Raw genomic sequence first — 23,237 nt, 5'->3', positions numbered from 1 at the left:
TGTAAAACATTTTGCATTTTTTGTCATCTCTTCAAAGAGAAATTGGATATTAGTATCTCTCCACCCATATGCAAAATTCCTGTTGAAATTCTGTATCCTCAAGTGACCCTTGCAGGTAGAATGGGGGTTTGTGCCAATTCCATGTGGGAGCAGGTTTGCCCTAAACGGATACAGGGCTGTGATGTGCAGTGATATCCTTCGTACTTCAGCAGTTGAGTTCAGGTGATGTGGCTGACTCAGTAAACTCCTGCTTCTCTTTTGGAAAGAAGCATCTTCTGCTGAAAAATGCCCTGCTGCTAAATCAGAGTTAGAAGCTGCTATGAAAGACTTGAAAAGGTTGCTGCCTACAGATAACTGCAATTGATGGGAGAAGACTTTATTTTCCCTTAAAACCAGAATGGATGAAAAGATATTACCTGTGAACCTTTTGACAAGTTGGGTGTATAACAGAGTGATTGTATTGGAACCTGGGACAGTTCTTCAAAGACGTAGGATTTTCATATTGAACTCACTCCTAGCTAATGCCTAGACAGCTGGTAACTTTTTTAACAAGTTATTTATTTGTTCACAGAACTAACCACATAATGAATGAGGCATTCTATTCCAACCATGGATTTTTAAATTTTTTTTTTTGTTCATCAGTAGGCATTCTGTAGTGAGGTTGAGACCTTTGTCTCACAGCATATGGATGTCAGGACTGTATAAAAGCATACACAGCTTTATCTTGATAACATGTACTTTTTAGCTAGAGTTAGATACATTTGCTGATTTTTTTAAAAAGGCACTCATGCAACTATTATCAAACATAACACGCCATAGAAATTGACCAGGCTTAGTGTTGTTTTATTTAGCAGACGAAAATTAAGCTAAAAAATTATTAAAAGAGTAGTGAGGGTTTTAGTTTCTCCTTTTATGTCAAAACTGTAATTGGAAAAAGAATCTCAAAAAAAGGAGTAGGAGGAATCTTTTGTGTCTGGAAGACAAGACCTTTTTGACGCCACAGTTTGCTTGTGTGATATGTGAAAGGCTGTAACCAGTACTTCAGGACTTAAAAGATGATTCTGTCTTCCCGACAAGGTATGAAGTGCTCCTAAAATATCCTGGAAAGCCACAGTGGTGGGCTTCAAATAGAAATGCTGGCGTATGTTGAAGTCTCAATGCACAGTAAATTGTGCTCATTTCCAATGGGTTGCTTGTGTTGAGTTGATGACAGTAACCTCAGAACTGGGATTGTTGTGGTCCTTGAAAGAGCTCTCTGTGCACTTTGATAATTATAAGAAGTTTTGTAGAAAGAATTGCATTCCTTTCACTCAACATCCTTCCTCCTGTGAGCTGTTCAGGAGGTTTTGTCTATTGGTGCCTTGTTGATATCCTCAACATGTATTGAAATTTAGAATTTTTGGTAAGAACGAAGTGTGATGGTAATAGTGCTGTTTCTTGCAGACTAGCAGAGGCTATGTGCCTTGTGAGGTGGCTGAAATTGAGTTTGCTGCATTGAGGACCGGGCTGGCATGTAAAAATTCTTACCGAGCTCTTGCTGACCTGGACTATTTCCCAGTCTGGTTTAGCTACACAAACATCTGTCCCATCACAGCAGGGGCACAGCACTGAGCGGGAGCTGCTGCATCCAGAGTGCTGGCAGAGCCCGGGGTGGCACTTGGGACTGACCTCTGCTGGGTGCAGTGCCTGGGGTGGCACCAGGCCCCTGGGCCTCCACAAGTGCAGTGTTCTTACAGTGGCAGCTGCACCAGACTTAACTGCAAGGAGTTTACTTGAAAAATCTGACTCTTTCCTGAAGACTGCGAGATGCAGAGATGGAGACAGTCCTCTGAATAGTATTATTATTAGAAAAGAAAAAGAGGAGGTGAAATTTCTTGATAGGAACAAATGTTTGTAGAAGTTGATTAACAGAAATTACTACTATTTTAGTTACGCCTCAGTGTGGACTACTGTTCAGTACTGTCAGGTTGTTTGCCTTTATGTAATTTTGAAAGGTTGTAAATGCCTGAAATCTTGGCTGGAATATTAGGGTTTTTTTTTCCTTTAAATGGTAATATTCCCTTTTTAAGAGACATGATAGCTGATGATTTAGTGTGCGTTCTACTGTGTTTCTTCAGCTACAAGCTATGTAGGAGAAGCAAAAATTACTTTTCACCAGCTCCTAGAAGACAACTGGAAAATTAAATGACTGATTAAAGTAAGAAGATGCTATTTAGCATTTAGCTCTTCCATCAGTCTGCCTGTATGCAGTACACTTGAAGCTAATATGATCACAGTAGTTCTCAGTTGATCTCTGGTGGAATCAAGCATACCAGTATGTCTTACTTATGTCTTGTGTCCAGCTGTGATCTCTAAGCATGGTATAAAAATAATGACCTTACATGTGGGGATTTTTTTCTTTATCTCTTGCTTACAAGACATCTTGGTGTACTAAGTGCTGTAAAACAGCTAATGCATGACTTCTGAAGATTTAGTATGAACTGTATTCTCCTTTCTCTCAGACCTTATCTTTTGTCCCCTTGCAGCAAAAGAATTCAATGCAGTTGGAGATATTGCAGTAGCTTCTTCAGTGTGTGTTCAGGAGGGCAGGAGCATAAGCTCTGTTAGAACTTGTATAGTGGCATTAGAAAAAAATCAAAGCGTTCCTGAGCAGTGGTGTTCAAGATACCACAGGCTTCCTTGAATTTTTGAAGTAGGAAATAACTGTGGTAAGAGTTGTGGTATTAAACTTATTAATGGTAAACACTGGTTAAACTCAGTGGTACTGAAATTTTGCATGTGGGGGACAAAGTTCCATCCAAGTGGCTGTAATCTGAAGGCCTGTGGCTAAGCAGCATCAGGGCAGCTGTGTACATGTTACTGTGAGGGGAGAGCTGGGGAGACTGGTGAGTGGTGGCTGGAATGCTCTCAGGGGTAAGGAGCAGCAGGACCTTTCTCAGCCATGGGTGAGAATAAAAAATTCTCCTGCCTGCAGGTTTGTCTGGAGTACAAGGTTGCAAAGGGAAAAGGTGGAAAAGAGGAAGATTGTTCTCATGGAGGGGAAGGGGTGCAGGTAGAAGGTGATGCTGAGTGGTTTGAACACTTGAAAGATGTAAATTCCTGAAGTTAGAAGAAGGGGAAGCCTGGATCTTTTGGGTGACAACAGAGGTGATATCAGAATTTGCATACTGTGGGGTAATTGTGTACTGTGATAAAGGTGAGGGCAGGTCTGCAAGGAAACTTGCTGGAGTTAAGCTGGTGTCACAACTTAGTTATAACCAGTTCTTCTGTTCTAGCCATACTAGAAGCCATTTCGTGTTACTCTGGCTTTGTGACACTCATGTTGATGATAACTGGCCTGTATAGTTGCAGAAGTAGCTAATTAATAACTCTTGATGATTAGAATGTGTTGATAATTTGTTTCACCTAACTAGACTTCCTGCAGCAATTTGAGATTCTGTGCTGGTAGTAAAGAGTATTGCAGAATCAGATGCACAAAATACTTTTCTCTTGAGCCCATGTGTGTCGCTGCTCTTAGGTAAAGCCCTGCCAGCTTGTGTGTGTAATGTGTGCATTAAAGAGAACCCCTTGTGTCTGAGGGTTCCCCACCAACCAGCCTCTGACGACTGGCAGGCTGAGTACAAGCACACGGTGGGTTTTTGTATGTGAGGAGCAGGATAGCTTGATCCTGCTGCTGTGAGCTGCTGTAACAGAAACCTGGACGTAGTCTCGGGTCTCCAGACATGTTCCCAGTAAGCAAGTCACTCAGTCTTCAGCAATGCTGTGTGCTTTGCTCAGTTTTGAGTGTGGAGGATGTTTAACTTCATTTGTTGCAGTTAACATTGGCAGAGCAATGTTCCTAAACTCCCTTAGGCTGGCCCTTCACTCTGTATAGTGTACATATTCAAAGACTGCTTGCTTCTTGAGAACAACTGCCTTGCTATGCTGTTAATGCAATCCTGTAGTGTTGAGTTGTGTTTGAGCAGCAGTTCAGTGACATTTGGTGGATTTTTAGTTTGGGTCTGGACAAAAGTGTTAGGAGTGTTTGGGTTTTTTTTCTGTGAATTTCCTTGAGTGTGGAGGGATTACATGCTGCATTAGGATGATGTGGAGAGTAAAATGCTGCTTCACAGTGATGAACAGTAACTGTGTTTTGTCAGAAAAGTGCATTTATTTTTTCTTTTATGCTCCAAATTTGTGTTTTGATTCTGTGTCGTTTCATTCCACTGGACAAGTAGCCTCCTGCCTTTTGCTTGGTATGGAGAGAGAATGAGGTTGTGGCAGCTGATAAGAGAATCTGATAAACCTGTTTTTCCCAGGGTTATGTGCAATTTCATGTATGGGAGTTGGCTGTTGGGACATTTTGCATAGATTTAAGTAATTTGAAGAACAGCTGGCCATAACTTGACCACAAGAAATGTAAGAATTATAATGCCACATTTGTATTCATGTTTGTGACCATTTGAAGTGATGTTCTGTGCCTTTTCTACTTTGGTTGTAGATGTTTTGGCTTCTTATCAGGTAGTGATGTTTTGAGCAGTGAGAGATGTGTGTACCTGGACAGAGACATGGAAGTAAAACACTTAAGTATCTTGGATTATTCCATGAGCTCTGAAGTTACTGGCCTCTTGTATGTGCCTGTTTGAAAGCAGCAGTTGCTGAAGTTTTCAGGATTTTTTTCCTTAAAGTGTTATTTTCTGTCTTGAGTGTATAAAAAATTTAAGAAGTTAAAGATTCCTTAATAATTTCAAGAGAATTCTGTGAGCTTGGGTTGAACTGGAAATTAGTGCAGATGAAGAAGCAGATGACAAACTGCTTGGATTTTGGAATAATTTGTACACGAGTGAATTGCCATTGACATACTGTCCCTTTTGATACTTAGTTCTGTGCTGGTTGTCAGTGAAGATTGGCACTTACAGATGCTGCTGAATCTGTATATTGCAAAAAGTGTTCCATCATCTGAATCAGTTGATTTAGATCCATGCTGTGGTCCCTGTGCACTTGTGCAGAACGCGGCTGGAGAAGGTGCAGTGTCAGAGCACCACACATGTGCCTGTGACACCTGATGTGACAGCAGGGCAGTGGCTTTGCTCTGAGGGGATCTCCAGAACCATTCTGTATACTCACAACAAACATTTCCTCCTGGTTATTTTTGTGGTAGCCTTCTGCAATTGGTAGAACTTGTCTGCACAGAGAACTGTATTTTTGTTTGGGACAGTTTGTGGTTGCAGAGTGAATCTTACTGGCATCTACAGAGTTGTGGTTTGTTATGATCTTTCTGCTCCATGAGGCACGTACCTTTGACCCTCCTGTCTCTAGCATGGCTGTGTTTAATAACATGAACAGTTCTAGAACAAGGTTCTCTGCTAGACTTGCCTCCTTCCCTGGAGAGTGTGGGAGAGGCCAGCTGTGACCCCGTTAGTTGTGTTGATTTAATGCGCTCCTGAAGGTATTGGCTTCTGCAGCACTGAGCGTATTAGCAGTGCTGACATAGAACAGGATTAGGGGATTCTTTCACCTTCTTCCTGCAAAGGTGCAGGATGATTAAGCTCTTGCAATCCCAGGGATCCTACCAAAGGATGATGCTTCACCTGGGATTGTGGTGTATAGGCTGTAGCTGTCAATGCAGCCATTAAATTCGAGAGTAGAATTGCAGTAGTTTCGTATGTTGTAGAGAGAGGTGTGTATTTCAGACAGCTGAACTTGGTGCCTTACCAAGGGCGGGATTTATAACAAGTGTTCTCACTGAACTGAGGCTGTCAGGCTTTAGGGAGGATGGAAGAAAAGTAAAACAATACAGGCTTGCTTTTGGGCAAGTGAATAGCATGTTGTATACAATTTTAAAATTTGAGGAAAAAAAGCAAGTCCCTCCTCTTTGGTAGTTTAAAATTCACTTTGGTTCCTTGCTACCGCAATACTAAACTTCATTTTAAACCCTCCATTGCAAACACTTATCTTGTAGAACTCAGGATCACTGACATATTAGATTCCTTAAGAAATTGCAAATTTTTCATATCTAAAAGTGCAAATGTTAGAGTACTGTAGTGTTCAATGACTTGATCTACACAACACAGTAAATGGTGATGTCTGAATGTTCAAAAAAATGGGGGGGTTTAAGTAACAGGAGGTTTCTGGGAAATAGTTTGATTTGGATTACTTTCGATGAATGTGATTCTCCACACTTTCTTCTTTCTTAATTATTATAAAGGATTGGTTGAGAGGGCGGATGACAATCTGCTGGCTTTTAAAGGTTCTTAAGCCTGTGGATTTCACTGGTACTTGAGCTGCTAGTGGTAGAAAATGCTTGCTGCTTCTTAAGCTGCCTTTGGAAAATTTGGCCTCTGATAATGGGAAACAATCTGTCAGTTGTGTAATCACAACTAATGCTGTTTTAAGTAGCTGTAAGTACTAGTGTTTTATGGTCACCAAGCTAAACTTTAGCTTTAAGAATATCTTCCAAAATCCTGATATTTTTGTTAATATTAACTCTGTGTTTTTTTTCCTCTAAAGGCAGCTTGATGCAGGTGGAAAAAGAGGTGGTGAATAATTGACTAACAATTGCAAATAACGTGTACCAAAGTGTAGCTGTTGTTTATTCTTTGATATTTATTGAATGTTCATGTAGGATGTATACATGACCCTTAATAAAGATCAGATTCTGCCGTTTAATTAAATGGACAAAGTTGGAAAGCCATCTGTGATTTGACATCGATTATTTGGCACCTGTTTATAGCTGCAAATGTATTCACCTTGAGAAGATTGTATTAGGCCTCTGAGACGTCTTGTTCCATTAGGATTTACTTCATTGCCAAGATTTGGGTGAGCAAGAATGGTCTCTTTCCAGCCTTCTCTGAGTATTTAAGCTGGTTAAAAGACCTGCTTTTTGTAAGTAAAGGAGGGTGAAGGAAAATTTTGGGACTGAGAAAGTGAATATTAGAAGGACTGTTATGAAAATTACTTAAGTTTTGCTTGTATCTGGTATGAAAAGAATAGAACTAGGTTCTGTCTGTGATGGGGATTTTGCAAAAATTAACAAGCAGAAAAGAAACAAAACTGGTTGAAATTTGTTCAGACAGTATGCTAAGGATTTTTAAAAGAAACCACCCCCACACTTTTTCCATCTAGTATGATTGGGAAATTAATGAAAATTAAGAACTGTCACCACGTCATCGTGATTTTAAATCATAAAGCAATGGCCACGTGTTTAAATGTATGTTCCTAGCATTTAGCTGTAATAAAATGGTTCAGTTGTGTACAAGGAAAGATGATTACTCTTTTGCCTTGTAGCAAAGTGCAAGTACAGGTTGTTCTAATGTTAAGACTGAGAGCAAGGTGTTTTGTTTTGATTTAACAACATCCCAATTCTAAAAGTATTGTAGTAATTTAAAAATGTCTCATTTAGAAGTCTCTTACTGATGTCAAAATTGTGTCACTGTAGCTTTAGAAAGCAGGCTGAAGATTATATAACATGGCAAGGAAACGGCCTTATTGTTAAGGATGAGAAAGCTTAGCTAGGATATACTTAGATGACAGATCCTGCCCAGGAAAAGCTGTCTTAATGTGTGTGTTCCTGGAATCTTCTGTCACATTTTGCTGCTTTATTTTTTTTGTCCTTTGGTTAGCAAAATTACTGAATGTAAGTAGAACTCTTACAGAGGATGTAATGGAATGTCTGAACAGTGAGATCCCGTGTGTATTCTTCTAACACAGTGGTTTTTCTAAATGATTTTGATCAGTTTTGAAATTGTTCCCATGGCAGGAGTGCAGGGCTTTATTCCCTTCTTTATTCCCTTTGTATTTGGTGTGTTTATTAGCGGGCTAAATTCTTTCACTGCATTCTGTCACAGAAGCGTTTGCGTTCACAAAGCTCCCAGTCTGTCCTGGTGCTGATACAAAGAGTCTCTAGAAGTGATGATGCCGTGAATTGTAATTGTATCTGCGCTGCTGTAAACATCCTGCCTTTGTCCTGCCGTGCGGGGAGGTGTGATGTCACTGCTGTCCTGTCACCACTGCTGTGCCCACGGCCCTCCCTGGGCCATGAGCCCCTGCCTTTGCTTGTGGAGAGCAGCAGAAAAGCAGCAGTTACATAAAACATCTCCAGTACTGAATGTGAGGAGAGCTGTGCAGCTGAGAGAGATTATGGAGACAAAATCACTGCATGGCAGCTCTCTAGTGAAAGGCCCACAGTAATGGGGCTTTTTAGCCACTGACAATTAATAGTAAAATAACTGCTATTGTAGGGTTCCTCTCATGAAATGTCTTTGAGAAGCCTGTGTTCCTTACATGGCACAACAGCTCAAACCCACCTCTTATCTCTGTAGCATGCAGATACAGAAAAAAAAGCTGACTTAATTCTCTCAACAGAATTAGCTCATGTGAAGTTCAGTTGTTTGACCTTAAAAGCCACGAGCTTAGCTGTAAGTTGCCTGCTGTGGTTATTACAAACTCATGAGCCTTTTTATATCTCAAGTTCAGAATGTTTGAAGTTCACGTGTGGATTCTGTATTTCAAAATGTAGTGACTCATATCCGCGTGGAAATCAGCCGTTCCAAAAATATGGATTACTTACAGATCTAAAGAAACTTAATTCCATTTGTATTTTTAAATTAAATGAATATATTTATTGGTAAGTGTGAAGAATTAAGCGTGGCAACAAAATGAGAGTTTAATTGAATTTGTATTTTAATACTAATCATCTGTTGTGAAAAGGTTGGAATGTGCAATTAAGTAATCATACGCCAGAAATCTAAAACTTGAAGTATTTTCTGATACAGCAGAGTAAATGAGCTTGCAGTGTTAAAGAAGAGCCTTTCTGAGAAGTGCACTCTTCCATTCATGTTTCAAAAGCTAGATCAGACTAAAAATTTGAATGGTTAATAATTTTTAGGGCATAGTCATTCATGTGTGCTATACACTAATAATCCAGCCAGTATTGAGTCCTTGTAGGTTTTCTCACCTGCAGGAGGGCAGGGCTTGTTTTCAGGGCACAAAATGAAAGGAGTGAGTGTAAACCATGAGTAAGAGCTGTCACTCAAAGCAGGAGGCAGCAGCACGTTCAAGTAGCCACTGCAGTGAATTTAAACTCATAGTGGGATTGCTTGATCATCAGATCTGCACTGTCAGTCATGTCCGTGGCTGATGACAGACATGCTGCAAGTATTTTGGAAGAGATAATTAGATAGGCCCCCAGACTGGAACAGGTACTGGTTGCAATAAGGAGTGTCCTGCTGTTGGGTTGTTCCTTAAATTCTTCAGGGGGAGAATAAAATTGTCAGAAAAAAGGAATATAGGAATAAAGGAAATTCCCTGCTAAGTGTGGCCCCGCTGCCTGAATACTTGCTTGACTCAGCTGTTCTGGAGACCCAGACTTCTCTGTCCAGCTCATGAAGAGAAAGGCAGTGGGGTAAGTGCTGCTGCCGTGACTTTAGACACCAACATTCCCATCAAGAAATACAAAGAGCACGCAAAGTATAGTGCAGTGGGCTTTGAAGTGAAGATGAAAGATGTGAACAGTTTGTCTTTTCATAAAGATACTCGGAATATCATGTATTCCTTTAAGGAATTTTTAGCTGTGATTTAGGAAAAGAAATACACGTAAACTGGAGGGGATTGAGCTTGTTAAAAAATAAGTTTATGCAGAGGCTTCAGTTTACAGGTGGGATTTTAGACCTCTCTCTCTCTCTGGAGTATGGTGTCAGTCTGTTTTGCCAAAGCTGATGCCCTTTAGTCATATGGCTTCGTTTATGGGGTTCAGCACTTCAGATAGGTCAGTTAGGAAATAGGCTTTATTAAAAGCCAGTTCTGACATGCTTTCTTCATGTATTTTTCTTGTTTTCAAACCTTGCCTGTTAACTGTTGAAGAATGAAGCATAATTTATTGTCTCTGGAATGAGAAAGATTGATTTTTTTTTCCTTTTTCAACTGCAGTGAGGGAAATGAATGAAAATTCCCTCATTTTGTAGGACCCGGGGATATGAAGATAATATCTGGGTGATAAAACTGAGGTTCAGCAATTTGTCCTCAGCTACTAAAATTTAATTGAAAGGGTGAGAAGTGGAGAATGCATTAAATAATTAAAGCAAGACAAGTAAAATCCACACACATCAATGACATGAAGGGACACTTACTGTTGAGGTGGAAACTACATGGTATTTTCCATTCCTCACAATCTTACCAAACCTGTGTGAGGAGAAAATTTCAGTTGGTTTTTAGAATGTCTGAGCAAGAGCCAAGGGCTTTCTGTTTACCTTTCTGTAGCAGGGGTCTGCACAGCACCTTTGGAAGGGCTGCGTGCTGTGGTACCCATGAGCAGCTGTGGGTCACATCTCTTCCATGGGTTCCATGTTCCCAAACCATGGCTTGTTGTGGAAAATGGAGCACACTTGTAATCCTGTGAGCTTGTTTGGTGTCACCTGGCTGTGTCCTGGCACCTGCCTGCCAGCTGTGGCACTCTGGATGGAGTGGAGTCGTGGGCTCTCCTGGAGTCAGTGTATTGCAGGAGAGATCTTCAGCAGTGGAACTCCTCAATGAGCCTCGGTGGTACAGAGATGAAATGGCACGTTTTATCTGTGATTGGACTGTGATCTACCAGTTAAACTGTCCTCCAGGATAGGACATTTAAGGTGTATTGCTTTTGGCTGAGGGTTGGTGCCTGAAGAGTTTCAATAATCCTGTATGAGGAGGAAATCTAAAGATGCCAACTTTTATCACTTTCACAGATTTTCTTTGTGGGAAGCTGTGTTTTCATGAAAAATCAGCATCAATTTTATTCTTTGACATGTACTACTTGTGATTCCATTTTTTGCTAATTATCACCCATACCACATTCTTAAATTTCTCCCTCCTGCCCTACCTGCCCCCGAGGTTTTAAACATTTCAGCGCTGTTTCTTATGTATATCCATCATCTGAGAGACAAAAATAGGTTGAAATACTAGAAGAACCAGTTGTCTGGCTTTCTTTCAATTTCTTTTGCATTAGCTAAAAATGTGGTGTTAAAAGCTTCAGTGTTACCTGACTTAGAGTAAGATTAAAGATGATATTAACACTGTGTTATGAAATTTTGGGGGTAAATGATTTTTAAAAACTTTGGGATTTTTTTGTTTATTTGTTGGGTCTTGTGTTTTGTTTTGTTTTGTTTTTTAACAGGAATCTTACCCCTCTTCATCACCAATATGGTTTGTAGAATCAGATGACCCAAACCTGACTTCAGTCTTAGAGCGTTTAGAAGATATTAAGAAGAGCAATACTCTGGTGAGTGAAGTATTTTGGTTATTTTGGACGTTTACTTGGGATTGTGTGCTTACTTGGCTTTGTCACGTTAACAAGCAGGTCAGCTAGTTCAGTTTTAGGGTTATTTAGGGGATTTTATATACACAACTTTCTCTTCCAAAAAAACTTAGGAGCCAAAAGTAATCCAAAAGATTTGAGGCAAGAAGGAAAAGATAACTTCTTTTGGAGAGTAAGCTTTTAAGTAAGGTTTCAGCCCCAGTAATTAGTGTGATGTTTTCTGAAAATAATTAAACAGTGAAGTGGATGAAAATGTTAAAAATGCTGAGTAAGACAGCTGTTGTAGAGTTTTCTTTGCACAGAAATCAATTGCAGAGGCAAAACTTTATACTCTTGAGAATGTCTGTTCTCCAAACCATGACTCTAATACCAAGAATTCTTGGTTTCTTTAATCCTTTCCTTCATTCAGAGGAAACTTGACCTGATTGCTTCTGGTTCATCAGAATATTCCTTAGGTACTGATGCATTTAAGCAGTGTTGTGACTTTGGACAATTGCTACTTTAAGGAAATCTTTGTATACAGCTTCTGATGGCTGTTTTGTATTTCAGAAAACTCTCAAGCATTGTATCTTACTTAAATGCCCTTTCATGTAGCGATGGGAGCTCAGGGGAAAGGCACATGAATATAGAAATTAATTTCCTAGTCTCTGTAGGAAACTGTCCTTGAATAGTGCTTGGAAATAAATTTCAGTACAAATGCAGTTTGTGCCTCAAAAAGGAGTATTGCAGCATACTGACAAACTCAGGTGATCTTTATTAATAGATGATATTAACATTTTGTTTTTATTTTGATGGACATGAATGCCATACATACTAAAATTCAGTCTGCAGAATATTGCCTATTGCATGGATTATGTGCTTAGTATTTGTCTGGTTTGGGAAAAATTGGGAATGTTCTTTCTTTGGAAAACCCACCACTTGTTATATTTTCTGGGATAATGTTCATCCAGGATACCCAGTCTTACGTGAGAATGTACAGGTGTCCTTTTCTGAAGACAGTTTAGGATGCATTTGACTTGTAGCAAAAATAATTAGGAAACTAATAAAAGTATGTCTTTGTGGGCCTTGCCATATTAAAAAAAAAGTGTATAGGAATGTTAGGGCTTTCATGCATTTTGTTGGATCTGATTGCACAACGTGTACATCTCTGTAATTTCTACTTCAACCTAAGATTTGACTGAACTACATTCAGAAGAATATTATAAATCTTAGTCTTTAAGCTTTGCCTGGAAAGGGGCAGTAGCAGAAAATCTGGCCAAATGAACTTTTTGCTTAAAGACATTTTGCAGAAGATTGTGCAGCTTGAAGCTGGTGTGGCTGATATTCAGCCTCAAGGTTCTGAGCAAGGTATTTCCTGTGTGCAGCTGCCTGCAAGAGGCTGGAAAGCTTTGTTGTAAACATGCATGGGACTTGCTGTGCTGAATTGCATATGCACACGGGACTGCCTGTGTAGCTGGTAAGAAAACAGCTTCTGCCATCAAGATTGTACTTGCCCGTGTAGAAAAGCTGATGGGTTGATGTAATAGACACCTGTGATGGCCCATTGGTTTCTCAGGAATCCGCCCTGCTTTGTGCTATGCCCAGGTGAAGGCAGATGGGAGTGGTTGAGGAGACAAATACTTGCACTACAAAATCTGATTTCTTTTCTTGCTCCAAAGACATGGCTTGCGACTTTTTAATTGCTTTTTTTTCTCTTCCTACAACTCTTCCCCGTGGAACTCCCTCCCTTTCAATGGCATGGAGCACTCACACAGAGACTTTTGCTGCAAAGTAGGAAGGGATAGAGGAGTACAAATCCAAAGATTTCTAATTTATCGCAGTCTCATAAAAATTCACTTTGTTTAATTTAGAATAATCTAGAATGTTTCAAACTAGCTTTCATTTAATTTACTGCAGGTAAAGAATCGTTAGTGCCGTGTTGCTCTAAACTCAGTTACCGGAGCAGTCAAATTTTGAATGGAAGAAGGCATAAGACTCTTCCAGGAGCTCAGCTGTGCTAAAAGCAGTGCTAGCACTCGTACCCTGGTTTAGCCTTTGGTATTCTACTGCCCTTTCTACCTGCTTTGTAACATGGGACGGGTGTCAGCTGTTGGGAAACTGAAGAATATGCTCTTCAGGCATAAATGTTTGACATGTGGAAGCCTTGTCATTTGACATGGTAACACAAAAACTGGTTTATGATGTTAAAATCATACATGTTTCCTGGAAAATCTTCTGTGGATCTGAAAGTCTGTTAGTTACCTTGCACCAGCATGTTGCTTTTACTATGAAAATTTGTCAAAACGCTAAAAATGTTGAAAGGTTATTAAGAGTGTGATCAGCATAGATATCATCAGGTTTGGACAGCTCAGCTGCTTGCTTGTCAATGTTGGGCAAGTTTCAGTCAGCAGATGAAGAGGGTACAGAGTTCTTTCAGCCCCTAGTATCTCCTGAATTTCCTTCTGAAATTCAGCCATGCTTTAGATTTTCTAAGTATGAATGAAATGGCCATCTGCCTTCTAGTGGCTGTGCTAAGCAAAAGAGAAATCTTACTGTGATTTCCCTTGTTCTGTTTAATATGATGGAATTACATGATGCGAGTCTGAAGCCTCAAACCTTATTTAATGAGATGTTAAGTATAACTCCACACTATTTGGAGGTTTGCTTTTTAAAGAGAATAGGGAAATGGGCTGAAATTCAGAGAGGCAGCTTTAATTCTTACACTCTAGACCTTAAATTTGCATGAAAGATGTCAAAAGTAAGTACACAATTCCTGGCATAAGTGTGTTTACAGCTTGGGTAAGCTACTGTCTGGAAATACAGTGCTTCTGTGCTAATATTTTAGATTAAGTCCCACATGGAGGCATTTCGGGGAAGAATGTTGTCTCTTGCAAACTCCCAGTGTGGCAGCAGCTATTTCTGTAGTGGGAGTCGAAGAGACAAAATGCAGGAATCAGCTTTGCTTTAGTCTGAAACTGCCCGAGGCTGCTGAGTGTGGGGGAGGCCAGGCGAGGTACTGTCACTGTTACCTGATAACCAAGTGGTGGCCACACTCCAAGTGACAATTATTGCTTCTCTCTGTTTCCATTTGTATCCTTCTTCAGCACTTTCTCAGTGGTAGGCTAAAATTTATTGATGCATTTATTTTTATATAGATATTGTGGGTGTAGGTAGAGACACATAGAATAATTAAGTCTTTCTATGCTTAAACTGTACTTCTTAAATTCATTTTTCTTCGTAATCAGGAAACAGGGTGTTTCACAGTGAGCCCAGCAGGATATTAATATCATCAAAGGTATCCTAAAATTGTTAATGCTTTCCTACTACATTAGGAAAATATCTTCATACATAAAAAGGCCTCCTAGTGTAGGCTGGGTTTTAGAAAAAGTTGTTTTAAACTGTTTTCATATGTGCAGGACATTAAGATAGGAAACAAAATTCCAAGAGGTGTTTGTGTTCTAAACCAGCATTATGGTGTCCAAAAGAACCACCCACTTCTCAGAACTCCTGAAGCATTAAAAATTACAGAGGGTGTGTATTCTAATGGTGTCATTTTTGTTACTTTGATATTAATTATAATCATTATAACAAATTTAGGAATGTGTTGTGTTTGGTCACTTGAGGGTTTCCCTTCTGCAGGCTATTCACATCGCTCCTTTACCCTGTGGGTTGGGAGTTCTGGTTGCTGTTTACTTTGTGCTCTAGGCAGTTTGTATTCCAGGGGAGCTACTGGTGTGCTGATAGCTCACTTTTCTTCAGTAGCCTCCAAGTGTGTGTGTGTGTGTGTGTGTGTTAAGCATTCATTTTACATTAGTCAAGCCTGTGAAGTTACCCTGGAAATCCATTTAAATTATTAATACATGACAGAAATCTGCTCTCCCTTTTGGTAGTCTGTTCATGTACATACCAACACATACCAAATCATGCCAGGCCCTGCTTAGAGCACAGGGCTGGATCAGATGTCTTCCAGACGTGACTTTCAGCTCAAATTACCCTGTGATTTTTCATACAGATGAGCAGAGGATAAGGGATAACAGTGATGGTGACCTATGGCAGAAAGATCGATGGTATTAAATTAATTCCTGTGGAGGAAAAATGTAGCAATAAGGAGGAAGTGTGGAAGGGTTGTACAGACAGGATCAGCTTCTTGCTCTGCCACCACCTTTGCAAATTGTAGACACTGATTGCAAATAAAGCAGCTGATTTGTAAAAATGAACTGCAGTATGAGTTGCATTAAGCTAACCCTGCGATGTAGAATCCTGCCGAGGAGGGGGATCCCTGCTCTCAGCAGGTCTCTGCCTCCCCCTTCATGATGAAATGGTGCTTGTGTGCTGAAGCACACTGGAATTGATCTGCCACAAGGCTGATAAGCTGCCACCCAGTAGTGTGATCTGTGGTGCAGTGGAAGTGAGAAGGTGAAGAGCTGCTGGAGGCCCTTGTCAAGCACAGCTGTAACTCAGCCCCGGCTGTGCCAGCACCTTGTTGTTTTGAGAGTGCTCCCGTTCCTTGCTTGTGGTGCTGTGCTCAGAAGCAAGGGAAGCTTACAGTGGTAGATCCTGGCTGCAAAAATTCCTTCTGAATTCCAGTTCAGCTGACAGGACTATTTGTGGGGAGGAGGGGGAGTGAAGGAAGCAGGGCAGGAAGCAGTTGACTCTCCAGTCCTTATTGTTTCTCTGTCAAGGCACATCTAATACTGTATTCATCTGCTTTTCCAAGGCCAGTGCTAATTTACCAGCCCAATGGTGGCAGTCTTCCCTTACTGCTTAGATTTATTTTTGTATGATTCACAGAAGATTTAAGCAAATTGTTGGCTCTCTGAGAAAAATTACAGCTCTTGGAATTGTATGGTCTATGCTCCAGCTCTCCATGAGGAAATGTTTGTGCAGAGAAAAGTTTCTCAACAAAATGTATAGCAGTGCAACTTTAAGCATCTTGCACATACTGAAAACAATAGTTCTAAGTCCTATGGTTCTATCTGGCAACTAACTTTTTGATTGATTAACCTGATTCCTGTCTGCTAAGAGATTTCACGATGTTCTGTATACCTGGGAAGCTTCAAACAAGTGTAGAGTCTTAATGCTGATGAGAAATGTGATTGTTACAGAAGGGTTTTTGCCAAAACCTATCATGTCTCATGTGTATACTCCTAAGAAATGTGGTGTTGCTGCCCTAGTCCTTTAGGTGATATCTGCTTTTTTTTGTTAGGTTGATTATCTGCTTTATTTTTAGGTTGGGTTGACTATCATGAATGACGCAGAAACAGCAGACTGGGTGCGATAGTGTTCTAATGCAGGCTGGTACCTCAGTTCATGGCCTCAGATGGATAAATAACATTCCTATGAAACTCAATGTGGAATTCTGCTGTAGAAGGGAAAAGCACTGAAGCTCTCAGATAGCATAAAGGCAACGTTTTCCTATCACTGCTAGTGATTAGGGTTTGGAAATGAACTCTTAACCCTGGTGAGACTGAATTTTTCACTTCCAGTGGGGTAAGGTGAGAGCATTTAAAGTGGCCAATAGCAAGGCTTTAGACAAGTATTTTGGAGTGTGTGTGCAGAAATAACTGTCTTGCATGCTGCCCTCAACAAGTGGCAGGACAAATTCTCCTTGGTTTTTGGAAGAAAAGTCCATAAATGGATATATAATGTCTGCAAGCTTCATCTAGGTTAGTATTGTGCGAATGATGAGATGTTGACCTTTTACAAATGGATTTTGCAGTCCTTTGTTTGTTTTCCTGACATAGCTGTGCAAAGACCTTGGAAAGGTAGAAAATGCAGTAGTATAGTCTTTTATGTCTTGGCTTTAGCTAGGAATCTGAGGCTGCCTAGAGAAAGTGAAGAGCTGTAGAAATCACCTTCATTAGTGTTTTGATCAAAAAGCAAACTTAATGTTTATTTCTGCAGAAGTAAATTTTCTTCTGGCTTGCATTAGTGAGTGCGAGGTGGTGCGAGGTGTTTGCAGTTAACAGAGCACAATCAATGGAACAGGTTGGAAACACAAGTCAGAGATAGTAACAGATTGTGCCTCACCCTGACACAAGATACAGCAAGCAGCGTGCCTAGGCTCCAGCTCAGAGCCTGCCGGGCTCCTGGGACTTGGACAGGGTTGGTCCTGCTTCTGCTGCCTCACTGGTGTGCCCTGTAAAGGAATTCAGGGTATGGAAAACCAGACTGCTCCTCCTTGGTTATTTAGGCTGGGAAAAGGGAATGGACCATTTTGTCTCATGGAATGTGGCCATTTGCTTTTTCCGTAGTGATGTGTGGCTCAGACACCTATGCTTGGAATAGATGATGCTGTCAGACCAAAAATTGGTTTTCTGCTCATGGCTTTCTTCTTGTACATGGGAAGATGAATGGGAGTCATTGCTAACTTGCCATGTCCTTGAGTTTCTATTGTGGAGACTTAACTACAAAGATTACACAGGAAATTTTATTCCAGCCTTAGCAGATTTAAATGCTGTACACTGACTTTATGTTCAATATCAATGTGTGAAGAAAATTCTAAATACATTTCTCTGTGCTTTGGTTTAAATGAACGTATCATGTTTTTTTGTTTATAGCTCCTTCAGCAGCTGAAGCGATTAATATGTGACCTCTGCAGATTATATAATCTTCCTCAGCATCCAGATGTTGAAATGTTAGATCAGCCATTGCCAGCTGGACAGGTAAATCAAAAAGCTGTGGACACCTTTTTATGCCAATAAAGGAGTTGGTTTTTTAACTCCAAGAAACAAGATAGTGGGAAAAATTGGACCTTGTGTAAATCAGAACTGAGATGTGAAGCACTTTTGCATTACAGTGTCTTCAATCTGAATTTTATTTGCAAAATCCATTTAATAATGGTGTGATAATATTACACAATTCACTTTGAAGTTTCTGTATCACTGAAAGGTGTGTGTGTGATAGCAGTGCTGTCAAGTTTAATTCCTTCCTAAACATTGTTCAAGCCAATCTCTGTGCGCTTGGAGTGCTTCCCAAACGTACTTTTTCTGAAATATTTGGCTCTTTGTTGAAGAGTATGTTTCACAGTGTGCGCTTGGATGAACTGCTGTTGATGTTTTCCTTCTTCAATCCCTTGCAGAGACATGGGATATCAAGGCCATATGTTACTTTGGGCAGGGAGGTGCCTTGCTTATTTCATGTGCACTTGTAAAATTAGGAATTGTGAAGGCCTGAGGTGATCTTCTTAACCAAAATGTTTTGTATTGTGTTGAAAACAGGACTGGGAGCTGACAGTAGCTGTTCTTGCCTGTTTTTTAGTAAGATTATGGGATCTTCTTTTGTTTGAACACATTAAGATGACATGATTGCTATAATACTCCTTTAGAGTAATAGGTGCTTTCCTGTGGTGACAGTACTATAGTAATGACAAATAGCTTGCTTAATTTTTGGTCACATGCCAGATTGTAATCCTATAGGTCTTTTCTCTGAGCCACCCACTCAGCAGTGCAGCTGTAAGGCAGTGGGCTGTGCTATTAGGGTGTAGCTTTGTGAAGGGTCTCACATGTGCTGTGAAACTCAAAAACAAACTCATGAAAGGTTTCTTAGCCAGAAATGTCAGACAGTTTCAAGTGAAATAAGAAGGACCTTAGTAACTCTGACTGAAGGTTCATCTGGTCCCGTATATTGTCTAGAGCAGTGTCATTACTACTTTACCAAAGGAAGAGTGAGCAGAGGACAAGCATATCAGAATGCTTCTGAGGATTTCTGCAGCTCAGATTTCCTGAGCTTGGAGTGGTATCCTGAAAGAGAAAGTCATAAAAATTAACACAGTGTATTGTTTTGATATTTCCTCAAACAGGCTAATAGCAATGGCTACAGGATTATACTAGTGGCTGCATGGAAGTTCCAAGTAGTGAGAAAAAGAATCCTTTAAGTTCTAGAGGTCTAAAGTTCATTGAGTTTTTTCTTTCTGGGGAGTGTAGCATGTAGATGGATTCTAGTCAGAGCCGGGATCTGATTTCATGCTTAAGGGACAGTGGGTTGTAACCCACTTGATGTGTTTGTTGCATTTGTCAGTGTCTCAGAATAGGATGTTCCATATCTGAATTTAAAGCTTCTATTTACGACTTAATTGGTATTAATTGAGATATTCTATTTATTTTTGCTTTGAAAAAGTGTCTTCACTGTCATATTTATGCATCTTACCCTTATCTGCAAAGAACTGAAATTTGACATGTAACTTTTGCATCTCCTGCTTCTCTTTGAGAGTGGACTTGCTGATTTTGAAAGCAAGAAGCATATGCAAAATTTATGCAGAACTTTCATTGTTGTATTGCAGAATGGAACAACAGAAGAAGTTACGTCAGAGGAGGAGGAAGAAGATGATATGGGTGAAGTATGTCTGTATATGAGATTGTTGTCCTAATCTAGTAGAATTTTGGCATTTTGCTCTGCAATCTCTAGCTAATAATTAAACCAAACTGTAACATGTAACCTCCCTGGAGTTCAACAGAAAAGATAATTAAAATTTGGATGTTTACCTGAATGTCAGCTTTCCCTTCAACCAGAAACCTAGTGAAATTTTCTTCTTAAACCTAGATCTCAGCTGTGAGGTACTTGGATACAGAGAATTGGACATCTGTTTGTGCTTTAGTCAAACAATACATAACATTGTGTGCCAAATCAGTAAGTTTTTGCATTGTTAACTCCTATTTCAAGCAGCATGTGAACTGGCTCTGATATAGTTGGAAGTGCCTCCCAAACTGAAGCAGACTTGCTAAGAGTAAATCAGTTTGCTGACTCATTAAATGGGTGAGCTAGTTTTTGACTGTGATAAATTGAAGGGACTGGAAGGACATTGAAACAGACACAGTAAATTTTTATGTTCATGTCTGGCAACATGGTGCTCTCTTTAATGAGCTTTTTAGTTGTAAGAATCACCCTTTTTCCTTGCATCTGCTATATGTTAGAATAGCTCCAAGATGGTTGCTTTCTACACCACTATAGACTGCCTTATTATAGTAGAACTGTACTGACTACTTCAGATTTAGATTTTTAATTAAGGTTTAGTAAGAATGAACAACTCTCTCTGAATAAATTATCTTCCTATAGAAAATACCTAAATGTTGCCAAGTTCCTAAATTAATTTGTAGCAGCCCTTTCTTACACCATATTTAGCCTGATCCAGACTATGTTTGCTGGAGCTGGTGTTTGTGTAAAGGTGGTATGTCCCGTGTCCTGCTGGTGCAAGGCAGACTGCTAGAGTAGCCTTTAGCATTATGTTTGGGTTACTTTGTGAAAAAAAGAAATGGTCTGCCTGCCATTATTTATCAGCTGTCAGGGGGCATTGTGTATGGCAGTGATGCATACAACCTGTAATCTACTCCCAGTTCTAAATGGAGAAGCAGTTTTCAGCTCCTCAGCTCTATCATTGGAGAAACATGAACATTTTGAAGAATACTCACTCTGAAGTCTGTTACAGCTAAGGAAACAGTGTTGTCAAATGCACCGGGTGTATTTCTTGTTACATAGGACATCCTTGAATTTGGGTTTTCCTGCCATGCAAACAGATAGCACATGCAAAACAGAGAGCAGCCCCAGGTGTGCCAGAGCTCTGCCTACTGGAGTGGATCTGGTAGTTGTGTAACCAAAGCCTGCTGGTGTGGCTGCTGCAATGCTTTCTTTTTCATGTCAAGGTCTTTACATGCTTCCCCTCCTCTCCACAGACAGCATTTGAATCACCTTCAGGCAATTGTCTGAAGCTCAGAGTGCTTCTCTGCCACAAAGATAACCCCATCTCAGGATACAGAGTGGAGGGGGTTTAGTGCCTTGGTCTAGAACATAGAACCAAAGTGTTGGCTTGGGTGATCAGAATGCTTGAACACAGAATTTTGTCTTATGTCCCGATTCCAAAATTACTGCATCTAATCTTTAGCTGAAATGTTAACCTTGAATAAAGTACACATAGTTTTCCAATATTTAACTTTCTTGAAGGGTTGCTGTAGCCCTGCCAGATGCGTTAATCACTGCTTGTGAGAAGTGTAGTATAGCTGGGATTCTAATTGCAAAAGGGTCTGCTTTTAGAAACATCTTGGAGCCACCCTAACTTGGGATACTTTTGGATTCTCTAGTCCAATTTGCTGCCTACTTCAGTGAGCTAATTCTCTACAATCTTATCTTCTTGCAGAGGTAGTACTTGTTTCTGTGACCAGAAACATGTTGTGAATTTGGGTTTCATTTGTATTATGAAGTTTTCCTATACTTCCAGTGATTATGTTGGCTGAGGGTGAAGTTAGAACAAAGTAGAAATGGCATCCAACAATCACAAATCCATAGTGCTGTGCAGTATGTGACTGTATCCCACATGCCTTTGGAGAGGGTTTCATTGAATGAAGAGCACAGGACAGTTATTTACAATTAACTTCTCTCTCTCTCGAAGGACATTGAAGATCTGGATCACTATGATATGAAGGAGGAGGAACCAGTTGATGGGAAGAAATCTGAGGATGAAGGCATTGAAAAAGAGAACCTTGCAATCTTAGAAAAAATCAGAAAAAATCAAAGGCAAGATCACTTAAATGTGAGTTAAGGATTCCATGCTTCTTCTTTGCAATACTTCTGACTTTAAAAGAGAGATGGTTTTCAGCAAAGAAAGCTCACTGCTGTACACCTAGACATAAATTAACCTGTAGCTGACTGTTTACCTGCTCATCTCCAGAGGTATCCATGGGTTGTCCCTCTATTTCTTGCTTGATGCCTTTGTTACAAGCATTAGTTCTCCTTGCAGAATGCCTCCAGGCTTTGAGCTTGACTTTTGTTGCTGAATCCTTATTAAAGTAAAAAAACTAAAGCCGTAATTAAAATTGCCTGTGTTAAAAGTCATGGGTGACTTAAAATACTTGGCAAGCCAGTGCTTTAAATACATTTTATGCATGACTATATTTTTTAGTAATAGCTGTGCCACCTGGAAATTACTGAAGGGTGGTGGATTGTTGTGCAGTTTTTTTATTGCCATGCATAAAGAGCCTTCAGCAGCTCTGCAGCTTTGTTGTCAGTTTTCTGAGTGATCTTACCAGCAGGCAGTTGTAGAAAAAGTGCTTGTTCTCCAGAGGCTTAGAAATGTTCTGTCCCAAGTGCCAGGTTCCAGAGAGGCTTCTGCTTCTCAGAGGTGCATGTAGGGGAGGTTGTGATGATGTCATACACCCCTAATTTTATTTACCCTGACTCCCAAAGAAATCAAAGCTTTTGTTTCATAGAGGGTTAAAATGTATAAAACATGAAATTTAAGGTCTGTTTATGATCTTCATCCACAGGATTTTAAAATTTTAACACCTAAACCTCATTGGCATTTCAGGGTTTAAAAGCAGGTAAACATAAGGTCCCAAACTGCTTTGGCTGTATAGTCAAGTCCTGTTTTGAGACTTGAGTAACCATAAGCACAACAGTCACTGGTTTTGTTTAAACTTGAATGTTCACAGTTTGAGGAGATGCCTAGTGAAGTTTTGTGTGTTTCTGTGTGTATAACTCAAACTCCTAATAGTAAGGAGTCTTTAATTGTTAAAGAAAATATAACCTCTTGCAGCCTGAGAGGCATGGCCTGCTTTACAATCATCTAAAATGTGGTAGAACAGAAAAAAGGTTTTTGTAGCGTCAGCATTCTTCCTTGGTGCAGAAAGCCTCTTAAAACTGCAGATTTTCTTTTGCTATCTATTCTTTTTCTATTTGGCAAATACTGCCTTTCCTTTTGCTTTTCCCCTCCACATTTAGTGGAGCTGAAATGAACACTGCTGGTTTTCTGTTTGACAACAGCAGATTCCACTTACATAATAGCTGTTTCTCATGCCAGGGCACTCTCGTTGATGCTGGTGCATAAACAAGGTCAGCTGAGTGCAGGGAACAGGGTATTCAACTGCTGCTGAGGAACTGTGGTATTTTTGTGGGTCACCAGAAATAGCTGTGCTGCTGAAAGAATTTCTCCAAGGACTTGTGAGGGTTTACTCCTAGGTGCTGGAGAACCAAAAGCTGTAGCTGTGCTACTGACCTAGGAAAG

The 23,237-nt window shown here is 40.1% G+C and overlaps 1 protein-coding gene across 3 annotated transcripts in view; it reads left to right on the top strand.

Annotated features, from left to right (window-relative positions):
- UBE2Q2 (ubiquitin conjugating enzyme E2 Q2) overlaps nt 1–23,237 on the top strand; it is a 45,725-nt gene that overhangs the window by 4,066 nt on the left and 18,422 nt on the right. For 2 of the 3 annotated variants that reach the window (XM_038147655.1, XM_038147657.1), the window contains exons 2-6: nt 11,126–11,230; nt 17,806–17,910; nt 19,527–19,583; nt 19,787–19,873; nt 21,627–21,767. In XM_038147655.1, the coding sequence (XP_038003583.1) occupies nt 11,126–11,230; nt 17,806–17,910; nt 19,527–19,583; nt 19,787–19,873; nt 21,627–21,767 (495 nt within the window). The remainder of the gene's footprint in view (nt 1–11,125; nt 11,231–17,805; nt 17,911–19,526; nt 19,584–19,786; nt 19,874–21,626; nt 21,768–23,237) is intronic. The other variant, XM_038147656.1, reaches the window with a different exon arrangement.

The sequence above is a fragment of the Motacilla alba genome, chromosome 10 (assembly GCF_015832195.1).
Source record: "Motacilla alba alba isolate MOTALB_02 chromosome 10, Motacilla_alba_V1.0_pri, whole genome shotgun sequence".
NCBI lineage: Eukaryota > Metazoa > Chordata > Aves > Passeriformes > Motacillidae > Motacilla > Motacilla alba.
The sequence above is the reverse complement of the archived record's forward strand: the minus strand, read 5'-3'. Positions and strand labels throughout refer to the sequence as shown.